The 21,053-nt window shown below is 40.4% G+C and overlaps 2 protein-coding genes across 2 annotated transcripts; one reads left to right on the top strand and one right to left on the bottom strand.

Moving 5' to 3' along the window:
• Window positions 1–1,300: 1,300 nt before the first annotated feature.
• Window positions 1,301–8,999, top strand: LOC144643671 (uncharacterized). Its single transcript, XM_078502990.1, has 6 exons — window positions 1,301–1,935; window positions 2,816–3,018; window positions 3,881–4,078; window positions 4,904–5,145; window positions 5,675–5,853; window positions 6,892–8,999. The coding sequence occupies exons 1-6, from the start codon at window positions 1,371–1,373 to the stop codon at window positions 7,254–7,256; spliced, it is 1,752 nt and encodes a 583-aa protein (XP_078359116.1). The 5' UTR covers window positions 1,301–1,370; the 3' UTR covers window positions 7,257–8,999.
• Window positions 9,000–9,137: 138 nt separating this feature from the next.
• Window positions 9,138–20,620, bottom strand: LOC144642230 (uncharacterized; the record flags this gene model as incomplete). Its single annotated transcript, XM_078501212.1, has 7 exons — window positions 20,500–20,620; window positions 18,931–19,267; window positions 16,319–16,792; window positions 14,963–15,295; window positions 12,167–12,229; window positions 10,931–11,274; window positions 9,138–9,281 (listed from the first exon to the last, which is right to left on the bottom strand). Coding segments are annotated over exons 3-7 (1,353 nt in total), but the record flags the coding sequence as incomplete, so codon positions are not given.
• Between the last annotated feature and the right edge of the window lie 433 nt (window positions 20,621–21,053).

The raw sequence follows: 21,053 nt of genomic DNA, 5'->3' as shown, positions 1-21,053 counted from the left end.
AGAAAAGTTGTTTTGTCATTAGTGTAAAACCATGTAGGACACAGTCTCGACTTTCTGTGTTGATTATTTTTTGTAACTCCGCTCCTGACTCGCTCCATTCTACCCTAGGCAGTCCGTTACACCTCTCTCTCCCTACCCTTTCAAATCGTCAATTTATGAATGCGTTGTGACTGAATTCAAGTTTTGAAAGTAAGTTTGTCTACAAGACGGCAACCACAATAGAATCCTCCCCACCCCAGAGACGACCTTCGTTGCATCTTTTTACAGGATGTAGTCTTGGCTTGTCACTAGATCGCTCAGGAAAGTTCGACTGTATTTCATAAGCAATTATTTGTAAATAAATTCCCCTTGTAAAATAAGTAGTAAGTAGGATAATAAAAACTGATTTGATTAATATTGGTGTCGATTTACTTAGTCTAATTTAAACCGGTATTTAGCAAATAAAGAAGCCGTAATAATACTTAGCTGCGGCTCGTGTTATCAATGTTTTCAAGCGTTCTCAAATAACCAGAGTGTTTTCTGACTCTATGTGATTCTATACCGATTACAGAGCTCAGTAAGTAAAGCCTTGCATGAAGCAAACTGGAGTATGGCTTTCCCAAGCCTTCGTGGCAGGCGTCGAAAGGGGAGCGGAGGGAGGAAAAGGGAGATAGGGAATAAAAGAAGAGGGGACTGGGGATAGGGGGAAGGGACCTCTGTTCTCCCTTTGGTGTTTTTCACCTCCCTCCCCTCCCATTTTTACGCCTGCCTACGCAGGCTACACTTTCGAATTTTTAAAGTTATTCCCCCTCCAGCAACTTGTCAGTTGCGTGCCTGCCGCGACGTAAGGCACTGTGAGAGTTAGAGCTAGTTTAGTTGGAGCTAGACTTGTGTTCAAGAACACAACATAATGACCCCGGCCAAAGATCGAAATAGAACGTCTCGATCTAGTGTGGAACTAGTCCAGGCCCTGAACTCTCCCTATCCCCGCCCTACATAGGGGCTGGATTCAGCCCCTATGTAGGGCGGGGGTAGGGAGAGTTCAGTGACTGGACTAGTGAGCAACGTGCTAGCCATTACACCAGGTCTCGAACCGTGAGGGAAAACGAAAAGTGCTTTGTAAAATCGGGGGGTTCAAGAAATCTAAGGGAAGTAATATTACAGGGACTAGTACTATCCAAGGGAAAAGAAAATTGGTTCGAAAACTGAAAGTATCGAGAAACCGAGGGTTCGAAAAATCGGGATTGTGCTGTGTTTTTAATAAAATCTTTCTACAATTTGATTGGTTCTCATTGCTAAAGTGATGATATTTAGTTACGAACCTGTGTGACAGGAAACCGATCTCACTAGTTCAGCCTTTGCAGCGGCAAATCAACTGCTACAGCACAAGTATGGCGACTTGGTGGCTTTCTTTGCTGGCGTTTTTCCTTCTCGGTTTATCGCCAGGCACAGAGGCAAAGCAACACCACGCAGTACCCACGTACTTCAAACGGGTCAATCCTGATGGTACAGTAGTGGACGCAGGCGATCCTCAAACCCGCGTGAAATTCGCGCATCCAATTCGCAAATATTTCACACCCGATGCTTCTCTGGAGGTCAGCCCAAGCTTGGTAGAAAACGGAGCCGCTGTGAACGTTTCATGGAGTGGGATATCATTGCCCAGCGAAACGGACTTCATCGCGTTTTACTGCCCAGAAAATGATCAAGCTGACCATTATCTGGACTACTTTTACGTTAAAGTCTCGGCGAGTTATGCCTCTGGACACGGCTGGACTCAAGTCACTGTGTACAATATGAGAGCAAACTGCGAGTTTCGTTATTATCAGAAGAGTTACGTGCACGTGGCTACCAGTAATCTGCTGCGGTTTAAAGGAGGGGTGGATGCTCCTTTGCAAGGACATATAGCTCTGACAGGCGATCCTTCGCAGATGAGAGTTATGTGGGTGTCGGGGTCAGGTAAGAAGATTTTTTTTTTGTTTTGTACTTTTAATGGCACTTTTAATGACGAGCTCAGTTTATAGACTTTCGATCCCACGGATGTCAAACACTTTTGCTCAAAGAGACAACTGCGTATTTTAGGCAAAGAACAATATTAAAACAGACAAAAAAATTTTAAAAGTTTCTACTGTGGGGATATTATTATTGTTATGTAAGTGTGTTAAGTGTCTCGTGACCGTCATGTGTACCTTGTGGTTTCCGGTTGCGTGACATAACTTGACACCACGACAAATCACGATACGTGTTGTTACCTCGTAAGCCCGAAGAAATAACTCGAAAGTTATTCTCTGCGGTAAAAAAAGAAAAATATATATACAGGCCAAAAGAGGACGCGCTCTGTTATTGTGCTGATTGAGCTTGCGTGAGAACACGCGCGCGTGAAAGTGTTTGCGTTCCAAGTCAACACAGGCAAACCAGACTCGAAACAAGACTAACATCATCATAGAAGGTCTATCATAGGCTATTATTGTAATCTATTTAAGACTTCTTCTAACATGCAATCTAAGGTAGCTGACAATTGTATTGAGACAGGAACTCGATAATCGCTTAATATAACATTCACGGAAGCAGAGGTGCTCAAGACCGTTTAGGGGTATGTGAAGATGGTCATTTCTTGTAAATACGCGGGGCAAGGGGAAGGATTTTTCGGCCCTCCGGGCCTAAGTTCCTATTTAGCCAATATCTCGAGTAACCGCTTTGCTATCTTCAGGAGATGTAATAAGATGTTTTTGTTTTGAAAAAATGATTTGTATTGTTGATATAAAATTACTGACATTGTTTATGTCTTGGTGCATTAACAGCATTAATTGTCGCACATTTTATTCACATTTTGTTTTAGATGATCCTCCAGTTGTACACTATGGAAAAGACTCTTCATTGCGTTTTACAGCTACAGGCACCTCAAAAACGTACCAAAAGACCGACATGTGTGGACCACCCGCGTCATTAAACGGCTTCTCCAGTCCTGGCTACATTCACGATGTTCTCCTAACAGGGCTCACTCCATCTACACAGTATTTTTACTCATACGGATCCTCTAAGGTTTGTTCAATGCTAATTTGACCAGTTTAGGTCAAAAACTGTACTGGGACATCTGAAGACGTGCGGGTCGCCCGGCCCCAGCGGTCGGTCTTAGCGGACGCACTCGGTCTCCCCTGGCTCTCAGTGCTGTTGCGCGTCCCGGCCCCGTCCTACCCGTGTGGATTTCTCTTCGGGACAGTTCTGTTTCTTTAGCTCGTCCCTGCTTACTTTCGAAACTAGTCAGTATTTGTTCTAGTGAAACGTGTTCCGTTTCCAAGATCAAGATGAATGTAGAGAAAATTAAGCTGAAGAAAAATTTAAAAAGAGGTGTTTGCGTGCGGGCTGAAACATAAACTATATATATATAAGTTGATCAAAAACTGGAAACAAAACTACAACGGTGCAATGTCCCATCCAGACAATCCGCTATCTTGAGTGCGAATACCAAAATAAGCCCGGGCACGAGATTGGTTCTATGTTCCTGACCGATCATATCAATCCAATCGCGGCCAGCTCTGCGAAAAAAATTGCTATAGCTGTTGGTAAAGCACACACGCAGTAAACTCCTTTGATAGTCTTACAATCGTCTTAGTTTTTTATATATTGTGGTAAAAAAAAAAAAAAAAAAAAAAAACTCCCCAAAAAAAAAAAAAAAAAAAAAAAAAAAAAAAAAAAAAAAAAAAAAAAAGAAAAAAGGGGGGAAAAAAGGGGGGGGGGGGGAGAATAATTTTTTTTTTTTTTTTTTATTGGTGGAGAAAATGGCGGGAGAATTTTAAAAAAAAAAAAAAAAAAAAAAAAAAAAAAACAAAAAAAACACAATTCACTTTCGACACTCAAGTGAAAACCGCTCTAAGAGAGTTATGTTGTCTTTTTTGTTGTTTAGGTGATGAGCACTGTGCACAAGTTTCGTTCCGCCCCTGTTACAGACCCAGACGCATCATTTGGCTTTGTAGTGTATGGTGACATGGGTGTGTCGGCTGTGCCTGGTGCGCATGATACAGCAAAGTACATGATTGAAGAAGCCACGAATGGCAGCTCATTGGTATTCCATGTCGGTGACATCTCATACGCTAGAGGTTACGTAAGTACCTTTTTGCCTAGTTCCTGTACGGCGTTTTTCCCAGACCTTCACGGTATCTTATGAGGTCACTATTCGTTTCGGTGACGTATCGGGGATGAACTGCCGAGGAACACTTTTTCACTTTCCTTCCACTTACCACGTGTCCCGAAACGGGTTGATCGCGACGAAAACAGAGGCCTAGGAACTAGGCAAAGTACCATGACCTATCCTTACGGAGCCAAGCTGACGAACGCGCTTTAAGATAAATCAGTTACTCGCGAGTTCTTTTATTATTAGTTTGAAAATCAAAAAATGACATTCAACATTTTTACGTCTGACAACCAGTTTCGCAAAGCTTACTCCAGTCGCTTTCGGTCATGCGCCCTTTAAACCCTTTATTCAGCAAGCTCGAAATATGAATTCTCCCTAGGGATTACTATGCATTTCTTTTAACGTTAGAGAATTTGGCGATACTTCAGATATTTAATTTTAGCTGCTAGTCTGTCCACAGCCTCTCTATTTTATCGACGCAAAAACGCGAGAGAATCGGCGAGCGCGAAGCTGGCACCTTCCGTTTTGCACTGGCGTCCAGTTCTCTTGCTATTCTTTTCCCGCGTAAACGATCGAAGAAAAAATACGAGAAAATAAAGGACTGTGAACATCTAATTGCTGCCTATCTGCTTGACAATGTACTGATATTGTAAGGAGAATAAGATCGTTATCACAGTCCCGATAAATTGATTACAAGATTTAAACAGCATTGTTTTAGCTTTAAGCTTGCAAGCCACGGCTGAGAACTTAATTCAATTGAATAACTTGCGTATTTTCCGGTCGTCTTTTCACCAGGCTTACATTTGGGACCAGTGGCACGAACTCATCGAGCCTTACGCAACAGTAATGCCATATATGGTGGGCATGGGCAATCATGAACAAGACCACCTGTCAGGAGGCTCCAAGGACCCTAGTGGTGCTCCAGGTGAAGGGTGGCACCCCTGGTGGGGGAACTTTGGTGATGACTCTGGGGGAGAGTGTGGAGTGCCAATGTACTACAGATTTCACATGCCTGATAATGGAAATGCTATTTGGTGGTACGTTGTGTTTATTTTCCGTTGTATTCCTCTTTCATCTTTTATCCTTTCCAACTTAAATACTCCCGACGGTTAAGTGCACAGTGAAACTATAATGAATGCATGGCTTTCTGCATGGTTCTAACAGAGGGCGCGAGCCAGATCAAAAGATGCGCGCCTTTCTAAGCAGATGAGGTTAAAAAGCGTAGAATGGGTTACGTTCGGAAAGTACGCGCGCGGTCGTAGAGTAAAGAAGGCCGCGCTTATCGCTAGCACAGCAAACTCGTCGTTCGTAAAAACAAAGCGAACTAAAGTTAAGAACGTCTCCGATTTTTCTGCACAATCAAACTTTACAATTAGCCAGTGAAAAATGCATTTATATTCTATTCTAGAATCACGCGATTGTCCAGATGCACTCAGTGTATCTATTGGTTTAGGAACTAGTTCCAGCTAAACATCTAAGAAGAGCGTTCAACCTCAAATACAAATACGTCGGAGTTACGAGGAAGAAGTAAGACGTAAAATCATTTCGTTTTGTTAAACTTCACAGGTACAGTTATGATTATGGAAGCGTCCATTTTATTATGATGAGCACGGAACACGACTACAGACCTGGCTCCAGACAGTACACATGGCTGGAAAATGACCTGAAGAAAGTGGATCGAACGAAAACACCTTGGGTTGTGCTGGGAGGCCATCGTCCAATGTACTGTAGCCAGGAAGAACTTGGTAAGAAATTTACCTATATATTATGGCCTTTTCTTAGGATTCGTGAGGTATAAAGTGCCTTTCCTAACTCCCTCCCTAGAACTTTTGCGGCATCGAATAAAATGAAAGTGCCGCGCGCGCGTAACATTTTCATTCGTGCTAAATCACAGTAGATAGTTTTTTTTTAATATAGTTCAGTTGACTCTTCGAATCTCGACTTCGAATAAGCTGTTGTTTTAAGACACGTGGATTAAGCAAGTACTGTTTTTTATTTTTATTTTTTGGGAAGCCATGAACCATGCGACCCACACTGCCGGAGCTTATCCCGGTTTCCGAAGCATTAAGCGGCTAGGAATATTTCTACTCCCCCCTGAATGGGATGCTAGTCCATCGCAGGGTACCCCCCAGCACTATGTCGCTGGTACTTATTTATACACCTGGGTGGAGAGAGGCACTATGAGAGTAAAGTGTCTTGCCCAAGAACACAACACAATGACCCCGGCCACGGCTTGAACCCGGATCGCAGGATCCGGAGTCCAGCGCACTAACCATAAGCAAGAACTGTAGTCCCATTCTGCCTCACCTAACAGTGATTATAACCCTCATAACTGCTTGTCACAAACCTGGTGGCACAACAAGAGAACATCCCCTCGTTAATGAATTTTTATATCCGTCGCCTTTTCACAGTATTGACTTTGACAGGTAAAAAATAACAAAATTCTTGGGGATAAGTTACATAACTTTTTGTTGTATACCGGTAAGTGGTATTTTTCTGCAACAGCGCGCGCTCTCTTTGACTACGAATGAAATCTAGCAATAAAACTGTTTCCCACCAAAAGTCTCTGAGGTCATTGAAATCCATGACGTCAGAGGGTAACAGTGCACTGTCACGCGCGAATGTTGACCTTGTTTGGCTATATAACAAATCACCCTCGGGAAACCTTTTATTTTTGTTCCCCTCGAAACATTGAGATTGTCAGAAAACAAATTAAACTGTTTCCCCCGGGACCAGTCATTTAGTGTCAAAAAATTAACCCGTAAAAACCTCTTCCGTTATAGGTGACTATATTGTATCCTTGGGTATGCAGCGCTATTTGGAGAGTCTTTTTCACGAATACAAGGTGGACTTGGCCTTCTGGGGTCACTATCACAGCTACCAGAGAACATGCGCAGTGTACGAGCGCGAGTGTCAAGAAGAAGGACTGGGTACTACACACCTCATTGTGGGGTCGGCCGGGTTTGGAATAGACTGGGAACCCTTCCTGAATGTGAAATGGTCTCGTTTTCATGAGAGCGACTATGGTTACGGCAGAGTCCTGGTAGCCAATAGGTCGGCACTTTATTTCGAGTGGGTCCGAAATAAAGACAAGGTTGTTAGAGATAAAGTTTGGTTGATAAAACCAGCCGCACAAGTTGAAATGTAATGATGATGTGGTCGGGTAATCAAAAACCAACAGACTTGATTGCTGTAATTGTTAACAACATTGACAGGGTTTCAACTTAATGTCGTAAAACTAAAACCAAAGTAATTACTCTGAGTCTGGCCAATTACAAAACACGCAGAAACAACAGGGAACCAATTAATATTTGAAGTAATTTTATGTAACCGGTAAACGCATGTGAGCGAGTCACGATTGGCTTTGGTTTTACCTCTGACTGGACCAGAAAGTAGCGCGTGATTTTTTAAACCAATCTCTAGGCGTAGTTATGCTAAACCAAAGCAAATGTGAAAATCGCTTTATCCAAGATCTGGATACTTTATAGCAGAAGGTTACCGTCACATAACATCACATGTTAGTCGATTTGGGTAACAAGCTGGTATACAAAAAGATATGTGTTCAAATAACGCATTTTTTAAGGTTGCTGTTGTTATTGCTGTAATGCATGCGTGGTAATTTTAATGGCATACGTAGTGTTAATAGGCTGTCTTTCAAATTAAACAACAGAGCTGGGTTTTGCTTTTCTTCAGTTATACAATAAATGCAGAAAATTGTTGCTCTGCCCATCAGTAGTGTTAATAGCAGCTACCGCTACACTTTAATCTTTAGAAAAGAGGCTGGATGGAGAGATCGGGGGCTTTTAACCTGAAGGGATTTTCTCTTACTAAAGTGATATGTTTATAAGCTGGATCTTATTCGACGAGTGATGTTATTTCATGATAATCCTGGCGTCATTTTATGAGGTGGCAAAAGTTCCAGTCTTGAAACGTGAAACTGACCATTCTTGTCCCCACAGCCCTTTGTCCCTCTTAGCCAGCAGAACCTGGGGCACTGGGAACAAGTGGATCTGGGGACACATGTTTTGATTGGCTAGATTTTAATAACAAAAGAGAATTTAAATCTAGCCAATCAGATCAACCGTTTTAAATTCCCCCATAACAAAGAGGTTTTAAAACGGTTGATTTGATTTGCCTCATTTAAATTTCCTTTGTTGAAAATCTAGGCAATCAAATCATGTGTCCTCCAGAGCAGCTTGTTCATCGTGCCCCAGGTTCTGCAGGCTAAGAGGGGCAAGCGGCTCTGGGGACAAGAATGGAAACTGACTGAAAAGAGATTCGTCAAATGATCTCGATCGGGAAGAGGTTGAGGTTAATATCTGTGCCTGATTGAGGTCGACGTTTTTAATCACTAGACAATTCTACAGTGAAATAAAATGAACATTATTGGTAACTGAATAAGACCACACTTCAAATATCCCCTGTTTGAAGCTTTATTTTCCCCTTTAATTTTCTCACACTTTTACCGGTAAGTTATTTCGCCAGATAAAGACAAAAATGCCCCAGGCTCCCTGTATCATTATTAGACCAGTTTTGACTTGTCGTTACGGGTCGCTTGAACCTTGTTACCTGGAAAGCGAAAAAAAGGTAACATATTAAATGATTTTATTATTAGAAAAAATTCGTTGCAAATAACTTCACAAAAGTACCTAGTTATCTTCAGCCGAATTTTCCAATTGCGTTCGGTTAGTTGGAAAGCGCGAAAAACGGCGAGCGAAAAAAAAAATTAGGGGAGAGGGGCGGGGAAGAGAACGAACGAGGGAGCCCTTGCCCCCCAGCCTTAGTCCCCTCGCCATTTTTTCGCTCGCCGTTCCTTGCGCCGCTTTCCACCTAACCGAACGCCTGGAACAGGCTAAGACACTGATTAAAACACGTCAGTCCATGCTACTTACACCGGTTGTGATTTTTTGTAGTTCAGAGGGCATGCACGACGAGCGATTTGAATCAACTGGTCCGTGAGTTGATCGAAAGTTTCCTTGTAGAAAAGATCAGCAGGGCTGGTAGCGATCCGGCTCAGTTCCACACGTTGCTGAGTTTTCTTCTCGGCGTTGTACCCCTTGCCGGCCACACCCACGGCTATCACGTGGGCACTGGCTTTTAGGGCGACCGACGAAACGTTAAGTCTCTTTTGGTCATCGTAATTTGTGAGTCCGTCAGTCAAACAAACAACAACCTGAAGGGGGATAGGAAAGTCAAATGTGAAAAGTCTGTTTCTCTTTCAAATTTCTTGTCTTCTCTCTAGCTATCATTCGTTAGATTGACTCGTGAGTCTAGATAATCCAACCTGCCTAATGTAATTTCTGACGTTTGAATGAATGAATTAGTCGGAAAGTAATATTCTGGCGGCACGTTTCAGAGGTTCGTGGGTTCCTATGGGATGTTCATGGAATATATATATAGGTTTTAGCGGGAGATTTAGGTCATTCTAGGTTGGTCAGTCCTCGGCGTCCTTGCTTTGTTTTTTGTTTTAAGTGTTTGCGCTAAACTTTTGTTCATAATTGTAAAATGTGTTTAGTGTATTAGTTGCACCCTTTCCTCGGGGTCTTGTGCTGCTGCATAAGATGAGGAATAATAATAATAATAATAATAATAATAATAATAATAATAATAATAATAATAATGGTTTATTTGCATTCCAACAATATTGGCTCTTCTATGCAAACTGAATTAAAAACTAAGATATAAGACTAAGATATAAATAAAACTATGATAAAAAGTTATCATGATGCGATGTTAAAAAATCTAAAAGTTAAGCCATAGGAATACAATTTCACATATTTTTGGTCACTTATAAAGGGTGGTTTTTAGTGGTTTTTCGAATCTGGCGTAGCACATCTCTAATTTTTGTTATTCTTGTAACTAAGGTTTGTTTTCTGCATAGCTCAACGCTGTAATCAGAGTAAGTCTACCATCAGATGACTGACTGTCGCAACCTAAACAAACTTTCACATTGAATGTCTCGTGTAGTGTAGTCAGAATGTTACATTTCCCTTACGTTACCCATTTTCTACCATTACCCTACCTTACCCGTTTACCTGCCCTATAGGGGAACCTTTGTTTACAATATCAGTTTATGATCGAGTACAAAAATATCAATTCTGAATATTGAAAGAACATGGAACGATTAACTTTGCTATAAATTTGACCCCGGTATACCAAATACTCTCACGTGACGTGGGTTTTAAAACTCAACATTTTACGCAGAAAGTATGGGCTCATTTGTACTGTTCCCACCCAGAATTTTTTTAGTTTTTGAAAGCTAACATCTCCATCAACATTTCACGCAAAGAGCTGAAAATTTCTCCGTCAATAAGTTTCACAAGCTATATAAGCATCTGGAGTTAATCCATATATACTAGTTATGCAACGCTTTCGAGTGGTATACTATGGAATATCCCACGAGTCACTTGTATTTTCTCAGTATACACGCGAGCCTTTAGGCGAGTGTGTATGCCAAGAAAATACAAGTGACAAGTGGGATATTCCATAGTATACCACGAGAAAGTGTTGTGTAACTATTTTATACCATGCCATAGAAAATACGCTTACTAAATTTCGTCGAGAATACAGTCGCAGCGCACTATGGGAAGGTTGGGTTGAATACCGTCGAATATACAACGGCTTTCCTGTATTCTGATTGGCTGTATTTTCTATGGCATGGTATAAATAGCGTTATGCCTTCTCGACGCAAAGTCGAATGACAAAAATGACGTCAGCAAAGACCACCCTATCTGTTACCCAGTCCGTCCCTCTTGTCAGTTACAGATGAATACGACCACGAGCAATAATGATAATGGCTCCTGATACGACAAGATATAATACCTGGTCGTGCTTCATGACTTTACCATCAAGCTTTCTCCGAGAAGCGTGCAGCATCCTGTTGGCCATCTCCAGACCTTTGCCCGTTTTCGTTCCTCCTCTGGTGTATTTCATTTTTCCAATCTTCTTATCAATCTTGTCGTATCCCATTTTTTGTGATTTGTTTAGAGTGATAATTTTCTGAGCAGTAGTGGCATACCGGATGACGCCAATTCGTGCATACTCAGCGCTGACGGAGAAATGACCGATCATTTCCTTTACGAATCGTTTCTGCGTCTCAAAGTTTTTCTTCCCAATACTTCCAGAAGAGTCAACAACGAAGACCACATCCACAGCGGTTGTACACTCTGAGAAGAAGGGAAAAAAATCGTACAGAAATTTATTTCGTGTGTTGCAAAGTATAAATCGGTGGTCTCAGCGCGGTGGTAATTCAGTTTTGAAGGATTGTCGCCAACTTAAAGTAATACCTCAATCAACCATGCGTTTTTAGTGAGGAAGTTTTCAATTGAGTGTTGTAAAACGAAAACCAAAGTAATCACTCTGACCAATCACAAATGACACAGACAATCCAGTGAACCAATCAAAACTCGAAGCAAATACTTGTCACTGGCACCAAGCGCGGGAAAACGTGCGCGAGCGTGTCACGATTGGTTTTGTTTTACTTCTGATTGGACGAAAAAGTGTCGGGAGTTTTTTAAACCAGCTATCACTAAGCGTAGTAATGCAAAACTAAACAAATGGGAATTACTTTCAATACTCAAGCGAAAACCGCTCCAAACCACACAAACCCATCAAAACTAAGTTTCATTTCTGTTACGCCATCTTACTATGAGATGTTAAGACAAAGGAGAAAGTCACATGAGTTCCCTCATATAGACTGAAACGGAACATTGGAATTTGCTATATACCCTGATGCCTTCTATGTAGTTTGAATATGGTTATTTCAATGACTATATCCGACTGGGACTATATAGCAGCACTATTTTCTTCGAATTTTCAAGACTACGAACTACTTTGCGCTTTGATTAAGTACGGACCATATAGGCAACATAAAGATGAGCTCCCATGGTTTCCCCCGGATTCCCAGATGAACAGTTCCGCCATCCCTTGCCAGTGTTATCACAGGCATCAAATAGCGTACCGTGACGCTTACGTCGCGCGGCTCAAACACAGAGGATTGTCTGCCTGTGGTGTTATTAGAATAAGGCACAAGACGTAATTATACGCATGCGTACTGACCTGGGCAACCTTCATCGTTCGGGCCCTTGGCCGGCATCGAACCATCAGGACAACAACCATACACTGTGAAAAATAGAAAACATTATATGACTTAATACATGACACAATGGCTAAAACTTTCCCGTACTATGGCCCAATTAAAACGTTCTCTGTCTTGCCGTTTTTTTCTGCGAATTTTGCCCTGTAATATCCCATCTCTATTTTTTATTATTTTCCTTTTCTTTCCAAAGAATTTAAAGCAAAAAATGTGCTTAAAACGAGTAGTGAAGAATTAACATTTAAGAATTGAAACAAGCGATGAAGAACTTAAAAGCAAAAGAGCAAGCACCGAGAGGTATAAGAAGGGCGTTAGAATTTTAAAAGTCAGCGAGGTGATTACAAAGTCACTTGGAACATGAGGCGCCGCCAGAAATAGTTATTTGTTTACTTCCACAACTAATTCTCTGATAGTCTTTACGACAGCGACACTTGTTTTTATCTTGATTAGCATTTTTGCCAACTGCGATACCGTATTTACTCGAATAAGCGCCGCCCCCGAATAAGCGCCGCCCTCAAATAAGCGCCGCATTTCGGACAAAAAAGTTAATAAGCGCCGCCCCCGAATAAGCGCCGCAGTCCTGATGCGGCGCTTTTTCGAGGAAATCCGTTTTGCTAAAAACTGCACTACAAAGCAACTCTGTAACAAACTTGGACATTCTTTTTTCATCAAAAGCGTTGTTTTGCAGTATACAGTGATGGTTTTACTGCTCGCCCATTTGTTTTCTATCAAACATTCTTACAATACGTAAATGTTGTGAAGGCCGCGAACTTTGCTAGAACAGCTAGCGCCACTCCTCTCTTCAGCAAGAGACGAACACTGACAATCAGAAGATACTATTTTCGATAACTGTAAAATATAAGACTCTTTCTGGAGTCCAAATCTTAAATAAGCGCCGCCCTCAAATAAGCGCCGCCCCCGAATAAGCGCCGCACTTGAGGTGCGAGAAATTTAATAAGCGCCGCGGCGCTTATTCGAGTAAATACGGTAGTTGATATGACTAAATAATGCCTTCATTTACAATTTAAAGGGGCTTTGTCACGGAATTTACCAGACTTTTGAACAGCCAAAATTTATATTTGTGTCGCAGGAAACCTAAAAATAATAGTCCATTTTTATAAAAAAGAAAAAAAAGAAACTATTTTAATTCACTGAAACTGTTGACGAGCGCCTTTGGCTGCAGATGGCTTGGATGGAAGTGGATTGCGACTGGAATCAAAGTCTCTTCGAGATATCGACGTTTTTGCATGAAGTATGAGTCGAAGGTTTATCCTGTGCATTGTTCTTCGAACTTATCATTACAGTTTCTTTGTAGTTTAGTTTAACAATTTCCTATCTTCGCGGAGGAAATGCAGCCATATAATTTTGTCAAAAATGGCTCGTCCGCGCCGGGTATTTATACACATATTCCTTAACATTACACAAATAAACAGTGCAAATTTCACCGAGATCTGACAATTCTATACTTTAAAATTGCAAGGACCTTTCGAGGCAGTCGATTACGGCAGCGAAATTAGCAAATGAAACAGCAAAATATGCGTTTGACGCTTTGTTTTTGCGACGCCATATTTGAATTGTTATAGGTAGACCGCTGTTCAATGTGTTCAAGGTCGTATCGTTACGATTGCTCCACGAAAAAGCACGAAAAAAAAAAATACGGATATTTCCGACTACTGTCGGAGAAAACATTGCGCATATAATTGCGGCGTAAACAAATCGTTACACTCAAGCTGCGTTTTGTCTAGGCTCTGCGAGGGTCGGATATCAAGACCCAGGATTAAACAAAAGCCATATATACAGTGAATGCTTTCGAATTATATTTGAAGATGAAATACGAAAGAATTTTGCTGTCTTCGACTGAAATTCCACTCGAACTGCGTAGATACGATCGCATGTTGTAAAGCCGATTCATGCAACATTGCTGTCAACGCGAGGTCACGTCCCTAACGACCTAGGCTGATGACGAAATAGAATGGCGCTTGCATGTAGCGACCAAACGAAATAGAATGGCGCTTGCATGTAGCGACCAAACTTGGCCTAATTTTTAACCGCTCCTAAGCTAAAAGAAGCCCCCATCTCTTGCATTTGTTTTATCTTCAATAATATCTTTGAAAAGAGCGAGTTTTTTGGTATGGTTTATTTTTGACGTTTGTAATTTTTAAACGATGTAAGTGCTAGTGATTATTTATTAGTGTTTTAGTTACGCAATCCATTGTTTGTGCGACGCTTTTTATAGATCGCCTTTCAGACACACGTGCGTTGAGATAAGAAAGCTGACATGTCACTTTTAAAATTGTTATATAACGTTTGTAAATGTGACAAGTCACGTTTTTTCCACGAGATCGTAAGTGATCACCCACAGCGGAAAGTAATCCCTTGAGAAATTAAAACAGTCCCTTGAGAAATTAAAAAAGTCCCTTGAGAGTTTACAAATATGTGGTTCCAAATTTTGTCTACATAACCCCTTTTCTCCTACTTTAGCTTGTAAATAAGCAAAAACGTCGAAAAAATGGAAGCTAAATTTTCCAAGTTGTTTCCGCGAGTCTAAAAAAAATCGATATTAATAGCCGGAGTTTGACTTCTATCCACGAATTAAGGTTACATCTTCCTTTAGATGTTAAAAGATAATGTTTTTTTTCATGGTTAAGTTGCCTACCACTAATTTCAGAACAGATCTATGAAATCCCCGTGACACAGCTTCTATAATCCTGCATGGATAAGCAACGAGCTTGCACACATCTAGACAAGTAATCGCATACCTGATCCACATTTGCCTTTGTAGACAAAATTAGCCCAGTGCATACCGACACCCTTGATACATTTAGTGTAGTTTCCGTAACGGTTGTAAGTCTCGCAGGCTTTATCGGAACCCCAGCATTCACCGTAGAACTGAATACCAAAGCACGGAAATCCTCTGGCATGGGCTGCCTGTGCACACTTGAAAACCACCTCCATGAAGTCATTGTAGGTCCAGTTGATTGTCTTTCGTACGTTCAAATACAGGCGAAATATTGAACGAATACTAGGGTCTTTCCAGGCTTTCACACCCTTATCTCTGTAGCAACCCATGGGCTCGAACCATAGCCCCTTCTCTAAAAAGAGAAAGAAAGGAAGACAGAAATAAGCTAAAGTAACAGAACTTTTCTTCTCGTAGTCAGTTACCGTTATCCTTTGCTTTTCGTTCTGCTCTGATAGTGGAACTTCCCCGCGTCGTGCTAAAAATCCTCAAAACTTTATTTTTTTTGACGAACTTCTGACATCACGATTGCTGTGCTTAAAACCCTCCCTCAGTTCAGATGATAAAGTTCTTTGGCAAGGGACGTTGTTTGCCTTTGGGAGTTAGATTAGTTAAGAGCACTTATCAAAATGACATTTGAAATTTTTGTTAGTGGACCATGTCTTTTGAAAAACGTACCGCTGGAACAATGCAAGGACCACTTGTACAAACACAATCAATCAATCAATCAATCAATCAATCAATCAATCAATCAGTCAATCAATCAAACATTCAATCAAAACTTTGTTTAACGAGGGTGACACGTAATATTTTTTCAACTAATAAATTTGTGGCCCTCTTAAATATTCTAAAAGTTAAAAATCTACTAAAAACAATAATCTAATTTCATAAAAGACAAAGCGAAGTGAAGCCGGATCTTGGCATAGATCAGGATCAGCAATATTAAATAAAACGATAAACCAAATGCAAGGCTGATCGGACAGCTAAAACGGCTATTAAAAAAAATATATTTTAACCGTCTATTTCCATTTTTACTTAGCTTTTTCAGCTCCTGTAGAAGGTTAGTTTTGTCTAGCCGAAATATTGGGCAATAAAATGTATCAAGCCTTTTTAGCTGTCAGATCATTTTCCTTTCATTTTGTTACCTTTTTATCGAATTCTTAAATCAATCCCTCATAAAAATAGGGAAAAAATCCCACATTCGGGACAAACACAAAACTACTCATTTCCGCGTACGAACGCCAAACGGTAGACGGCAGAAGTTGAATTTTTGCCGTTCGCGGGAAAAATAAACGTCATGCTTAATCTCTCTAAATTCTTACATAACATTCAACCGACCAAGTAACTGTATTTCTGACGCACTTAATAGAAAGCATACCTTCCTCTGTAAATTTCTTATTCTTCTTCTTATCCTTATTCTTCTTTTTATCTTTGTTTTTCTTGTCTTTATTTTTCTTGGGTTTCTTGATCTCTTCTTGACCCTCCTCTCCTTCGCCGGATGGCTGGGTGGGAGTTGGCCCTTCGATTTTCTGCTGCTTTTTCTTGCCTCCCTTGGCCGTGCCGGATGGCTGGGTGGGAGTTGGCCCCTGGATTTTCTGCTGCTTATTCTTGCCTCCCTTGGCCTTGCGTTCCTCCAGATCATCGAACAGTTCTGGGGCTAGCCATTTATATTTAGATTTATCGTCTAATTCGTCGTCATTTTCTGTCGTTTCCAAATCGGTGAATTCGTGATCTTGCTTCGATCCATCGGGTACAGTGGTAAGGCTGTTCACTTCGTTTTCATCTCCATAAGCGAGTTGGAATGTAGCGAGCGAGATCACTAATACCATCAACCACCAATGCCCCATGGTAGCTTTATTGAAAAAAAAAATCCAAAAAAAAAAACTGTGCAACATAATTTCAACAAAAATTCGCCTTTTAAATTGACGAGTAAATCCCCAGAAAGAACATTTTACTCAAAACCTGATCACCAAAAAAAATTAAAATAAACCTTAAATAGACGTAGTACTATTTTTCTTTTTTTAAAAAATGTAGCAGAATCAACTTTTATCTTTTTGTTATCAGAAAAAGAATTGATACATTTCTTGCAAAAAATTTGAGCGATTTCAATTTCGGACAAAGTGTTCGAAAACTTTTAAGTACGTTCTTTCTTGGGCGACGCCACCACAAACATTCCGAGACAATGTACATGATAGAACTAGAATTCTGGTAGGGCTTTATTCGATTTTTTTTTTATCACTGGAAAGGGAATTTTTTGTGTTGTATGAAAAACATTATCAGATAAATGCCGATTCACGCTCACTGGCTAGTTGGTTTGTAGGACCGCCTCCAAAACAAACCTGGCCTAATGTGATAAGAAAAAGTCGAAACCGTTTCGAGATGGCAGGAATAGTGGAGATTCTCAATAAGAAATTAGAACCAAAACATCCTTTGAAAGACCTAGTCGCAGATCATAGGCCACCTTGTGCTCTTAAACTTTTAGTTTCGTTTATGGCGGTAATTCTCGTTGAGACACTGCCTGAGATACGTAACAGCTTTCTTGAGGGTACAGTAAAACTATCATTTTCACAGATGTTGTTTTTCAATTTCGCGTTTTTTATGCGTAAATTTGCATTGGCTATGTTTCAGCAAGATGTCCAAAATTTTGGTCCGAAATTTGTCCAAAATGAGATAAAACGTGTCCGAAAATATAACGTCCGAAATAAAACGTCCGAAATTTTAACGTCCGAATTTTTTTGCAATTCATGTCATCGAAAATAATTTACACCCCCAAAAAAGACACGTTACATTGTGAGTTTTTCCAGGAAAAGATTTTTTCCATAAAGCAACGAGAAAGGCAAGTTAGAACAAATTTCAGTTACCACTAACCTCTACTAGTTCCTCGTTGCGATGAAGTGTTTAGTGAAAATGTCGGAAGGCACGAGGGTTGTTTAACAAAAAGTGATGGTCGTATCCCCGTAACTAAAAGCTCTCATTCAACTATTTTAAAAGCATTGCCTTTGTACTTTCTTTCATTTACAATAGAAGTAATAAATTTTGATTAACCTCGGTAATTATGTTTTACAAAATTATGCTATTTTTCTAGCTGAACAATATCGAAAATGCGTGATGTTTTAAGGTGGCTCACGTAAAATATTACCCAGTCTGTTACAACTAAAATGTGTAGTATTGAGTGTTAGTCCTGCTAAAAAATACATAGAATGTACTTTATTTTGCTGGTTTAAGGCTTTGATTGCGGGAAACAATTCAGTGACGTTTTAGTTTGGTTGCCTAATGTTATGAGTGATATGGTTAATTTTTGAAATTAGTTGCTAGGTGTAAAAATTATTTAAACTTTACCATGGAGGCTTAATGGTTATTCGGGTTCACACTTGCTCACGAGTTTTTACTGCTGTTGTTTATTTTACTAGGTATAAATCGAACTACATTGTCATCGACAAAGTTTAGAGTTAAAATAAATCTCTTACATAATTATAAATTACGAAACACCTGAAAGCGCACGCATAACAACGTCCCAGGCTTCTGAAAGGGGAATTTCTACAATTTCGTGTCCTTTGAATTAACAAACATCGTTGAAATCTTTTTAAAAGGCTTTGGAAGTAGTTATGATTGATGATGTGATTCAAGTAGATTTTATTGAGGTTAAAAGAATTGAACAATTAACACTTTAAGAACACAAGGAGCAAACTTAAAAGGTCTCTTAAATACAAATTAAGAGACGATTTTAGCGCAACCGCTAAATACTCGTAAGGAGGGACAGGAGTGCAAAAGTTTATTTTGGGAAAGGGGTTTATTAACGCTCTAGAGTGGTTTTCTGATTGCAACAACGTATAGTTATTCTGAAATCTGCGAAACAAGTATGAAAAGTATGAAGCGGGAAACATTTGAGTGGTCTTGTACTAAACATTCTAACTGACAACCAGCAAGCGACGTTATTCGGATACCTCCTTGTTCCCTGTTTTCTCAGTGGGCTTGAAAAAAAAGTCTTACCCCTTCTGGGACTGGTGATACTTGCTTCAGGCCTTGCCTTTCTCAGTCTGGCGATGAGTCAAGAACGAACCCCTAGGGACTTGGAAATCGGCCAATGTCGTCTCAGTGGGCCTACGAACAATGCTTTGTGTAATAATTATGCTTTCATAGGAACGCATGGACAGCTTAAACCCAAGGAAGAACACAAAAATTAAATATTATAAAAGATATCACCTTCCATCCCCCCTACCCCAAATAAGTACATTCAGGACCGTTTATGCCTCCTCTCCAAATACATAATTTTTTTAATTTTTTTCTATCCTGCAAAAAGAGAAAAGAAAAAATCTTTCACACTCCACTCCTATCACGAGGGTCCTGAAGGGGGGGTACCAAATCCCATTTCCCAGCCCAAAAATTACCCAAATCCCATTTCCCAGCCCAAATTTTGCCCAAATCCCATTTCCCAGCCTATTTTTTGTCTAAATCCCAGTCCCAGCAGTGAAATTCCCAGTGCGTGGAAAATCTGGTCTCAAGCGCATTATGTCAGTGTTGTTTTGATTGTCTTAAATGTAGTCCACTCCCTGAACTTTCCCTTCGGTGCCCTATATAGGGGATTAACCCAGGCGCAGGAGTGCCAGTCCATAAATAACTTGCATGCGCATGCTCAGAAATCCGTCGTCCCGCCCTCCCCCATCCCCCCTTAAAATGGGGGGAAACCAAACCATATTCCACAGAGCCTTTGGACATGCACGCGTACAGATGATAAATTCAAAAAATTAGTATTTGTAGATTTAGTACCTATTCTTTTAATTATGACTTTAGACAAAGGTTACAATTTTTCTTGCAGATTGAGCACTTTGGTTGCATAGTTGAATTTTTCATTTTAGCGAGCTATTTTTACCCTAGAGTGCACATTACATGTAAGAAATGCTACGCTTCTCTGTCGTTTTTGATTGGTTTGTTTTGAGCATGCACATACAAGTTATCCTGAACTCTCTCCTCTCGCTCCTGGATTTTACCCCTTTATAGGGCGTAAAAGGGATAGTGTAGGGACTGGACTATCCAAAATCATGTTTTTATTTCTGCAAGTTATTATCACAAATACTGTTGAGATCGTCACTAAAGTTCCATTTGTTCACTTGTCTTGTAGAGAATTAGAAATTTTTAGTAGCTTTAACTAAAGCTATCAAGTTTTTATCTCTTACCTACCACTACCCAGACTGACAACAACTTGCTATCACTTCTTTTGAATATTTCCATTTGTGCCCATGCTCCATAGCTGTTCCGCTGAGTAACTCACTTACACGGACATTGATTGCCACTTGATGGACACTCGTGCAGTGGAGTGGTTTTGTTTCAGAGTTTTCAGCGATTTAACTATTCTATGCCGGACTTAAAGAATATTACAGAGCGTAAAATGTGTACCGGTATGTTTAGTCATTTACTGACACTCTTCCCATTCCCATTTTTTGCTTCTGAATCCCAGTCCCAGTGACCCAAATCCCATTTTCCCAGTGAAACAATAAGCAAATCCCAGTCAAAATGGGCAAATCCCAGTTCCCATTTTACCCCTTCAGGACCCTCTATCACTTTTAACCTCTACTTTCTTCCTCATCACCTACTTCATTCTCGTCCCCAGAACTGACTGTCCCCGTGACCCGATGGAGCCTGGGGCAAAAGGAACAGGTGGCTCTGGGAACACGATATGATTTTCAAACCTCCTTGATTGTCAAACCAATTTTCCTTTCCCTAAGATGGTACTCTTCCGTAAATTATTAATTAACTCCCCTGTAGATTCAAGAAATCTTCCCTGCTAGCAGAGGAATCTTTTCCTTTGAAAAGAGGCCTCTGCCAGTAGGAACAAGAAATCGGGGTTCTACGGGGGTCTTTTCCCAGGTAGGGATGAAGACCAGACATAAGAGAGGTGTCAAAATAGAGCCTGAGCTTTGTATCACTTCCTCAATTGAATTTGAACTATTATTTTGCAGGGCCTCACTGAATAACACCTTTGGTGATGTGAGCTCCCTGGGTAAAGAACATTATTATTATTATTATTATTATTGGCTAGATCTTTAACAACAAAAATTTTAAATCAAGCCAATAAAATCAACCGTTTGAGAAACCCCTTTGTTGTAAGGCTTTAA

The sequence above is a fragment of the Oculina patagonica genome, chromosome 2 (genome assembly GCF_052425735.1).
Source record: "Oculina patagonica isolate OP01 chromosome 2, crgOcupat, whole genome shotgun sequence".
Taxonomy (NCBI): Eukaryota; Metazoa; Cnidaria; class Anthozoa; order Scleractinia; family Oculinidae; genus Oculina; species Oculina patagonica.
Note: the sequence above shows the minus strand (reverse complement) of the source record. Positions and strands in the feature narration are given on the sequence as shown.

Bases quoted from the DNA above. Each gene is read 5' to 3' on its own strand.
- LOC144643671 (XM_078502990.1), top strand. From the start codon at position 1,371: ATGGCGACTTGGTGGCTTTCTTTGCTGGCGTTTTTCCTTCTCGGTTTA. The intron at 4,079-4,903 runs GTAAGTACCTTT...TCTTTTCACCAG, and splicing joins TCTCATACGCTAGAGGTTAC to GCTTACATTTGGGACCAGTG. The intron at 5,146-5,674 runs GTACGTTGTGTT...TAAACTTCACAG, and splicing joins AATGGAAATGCTATTTGGTG to GTACAGTTATGATTATGGAA.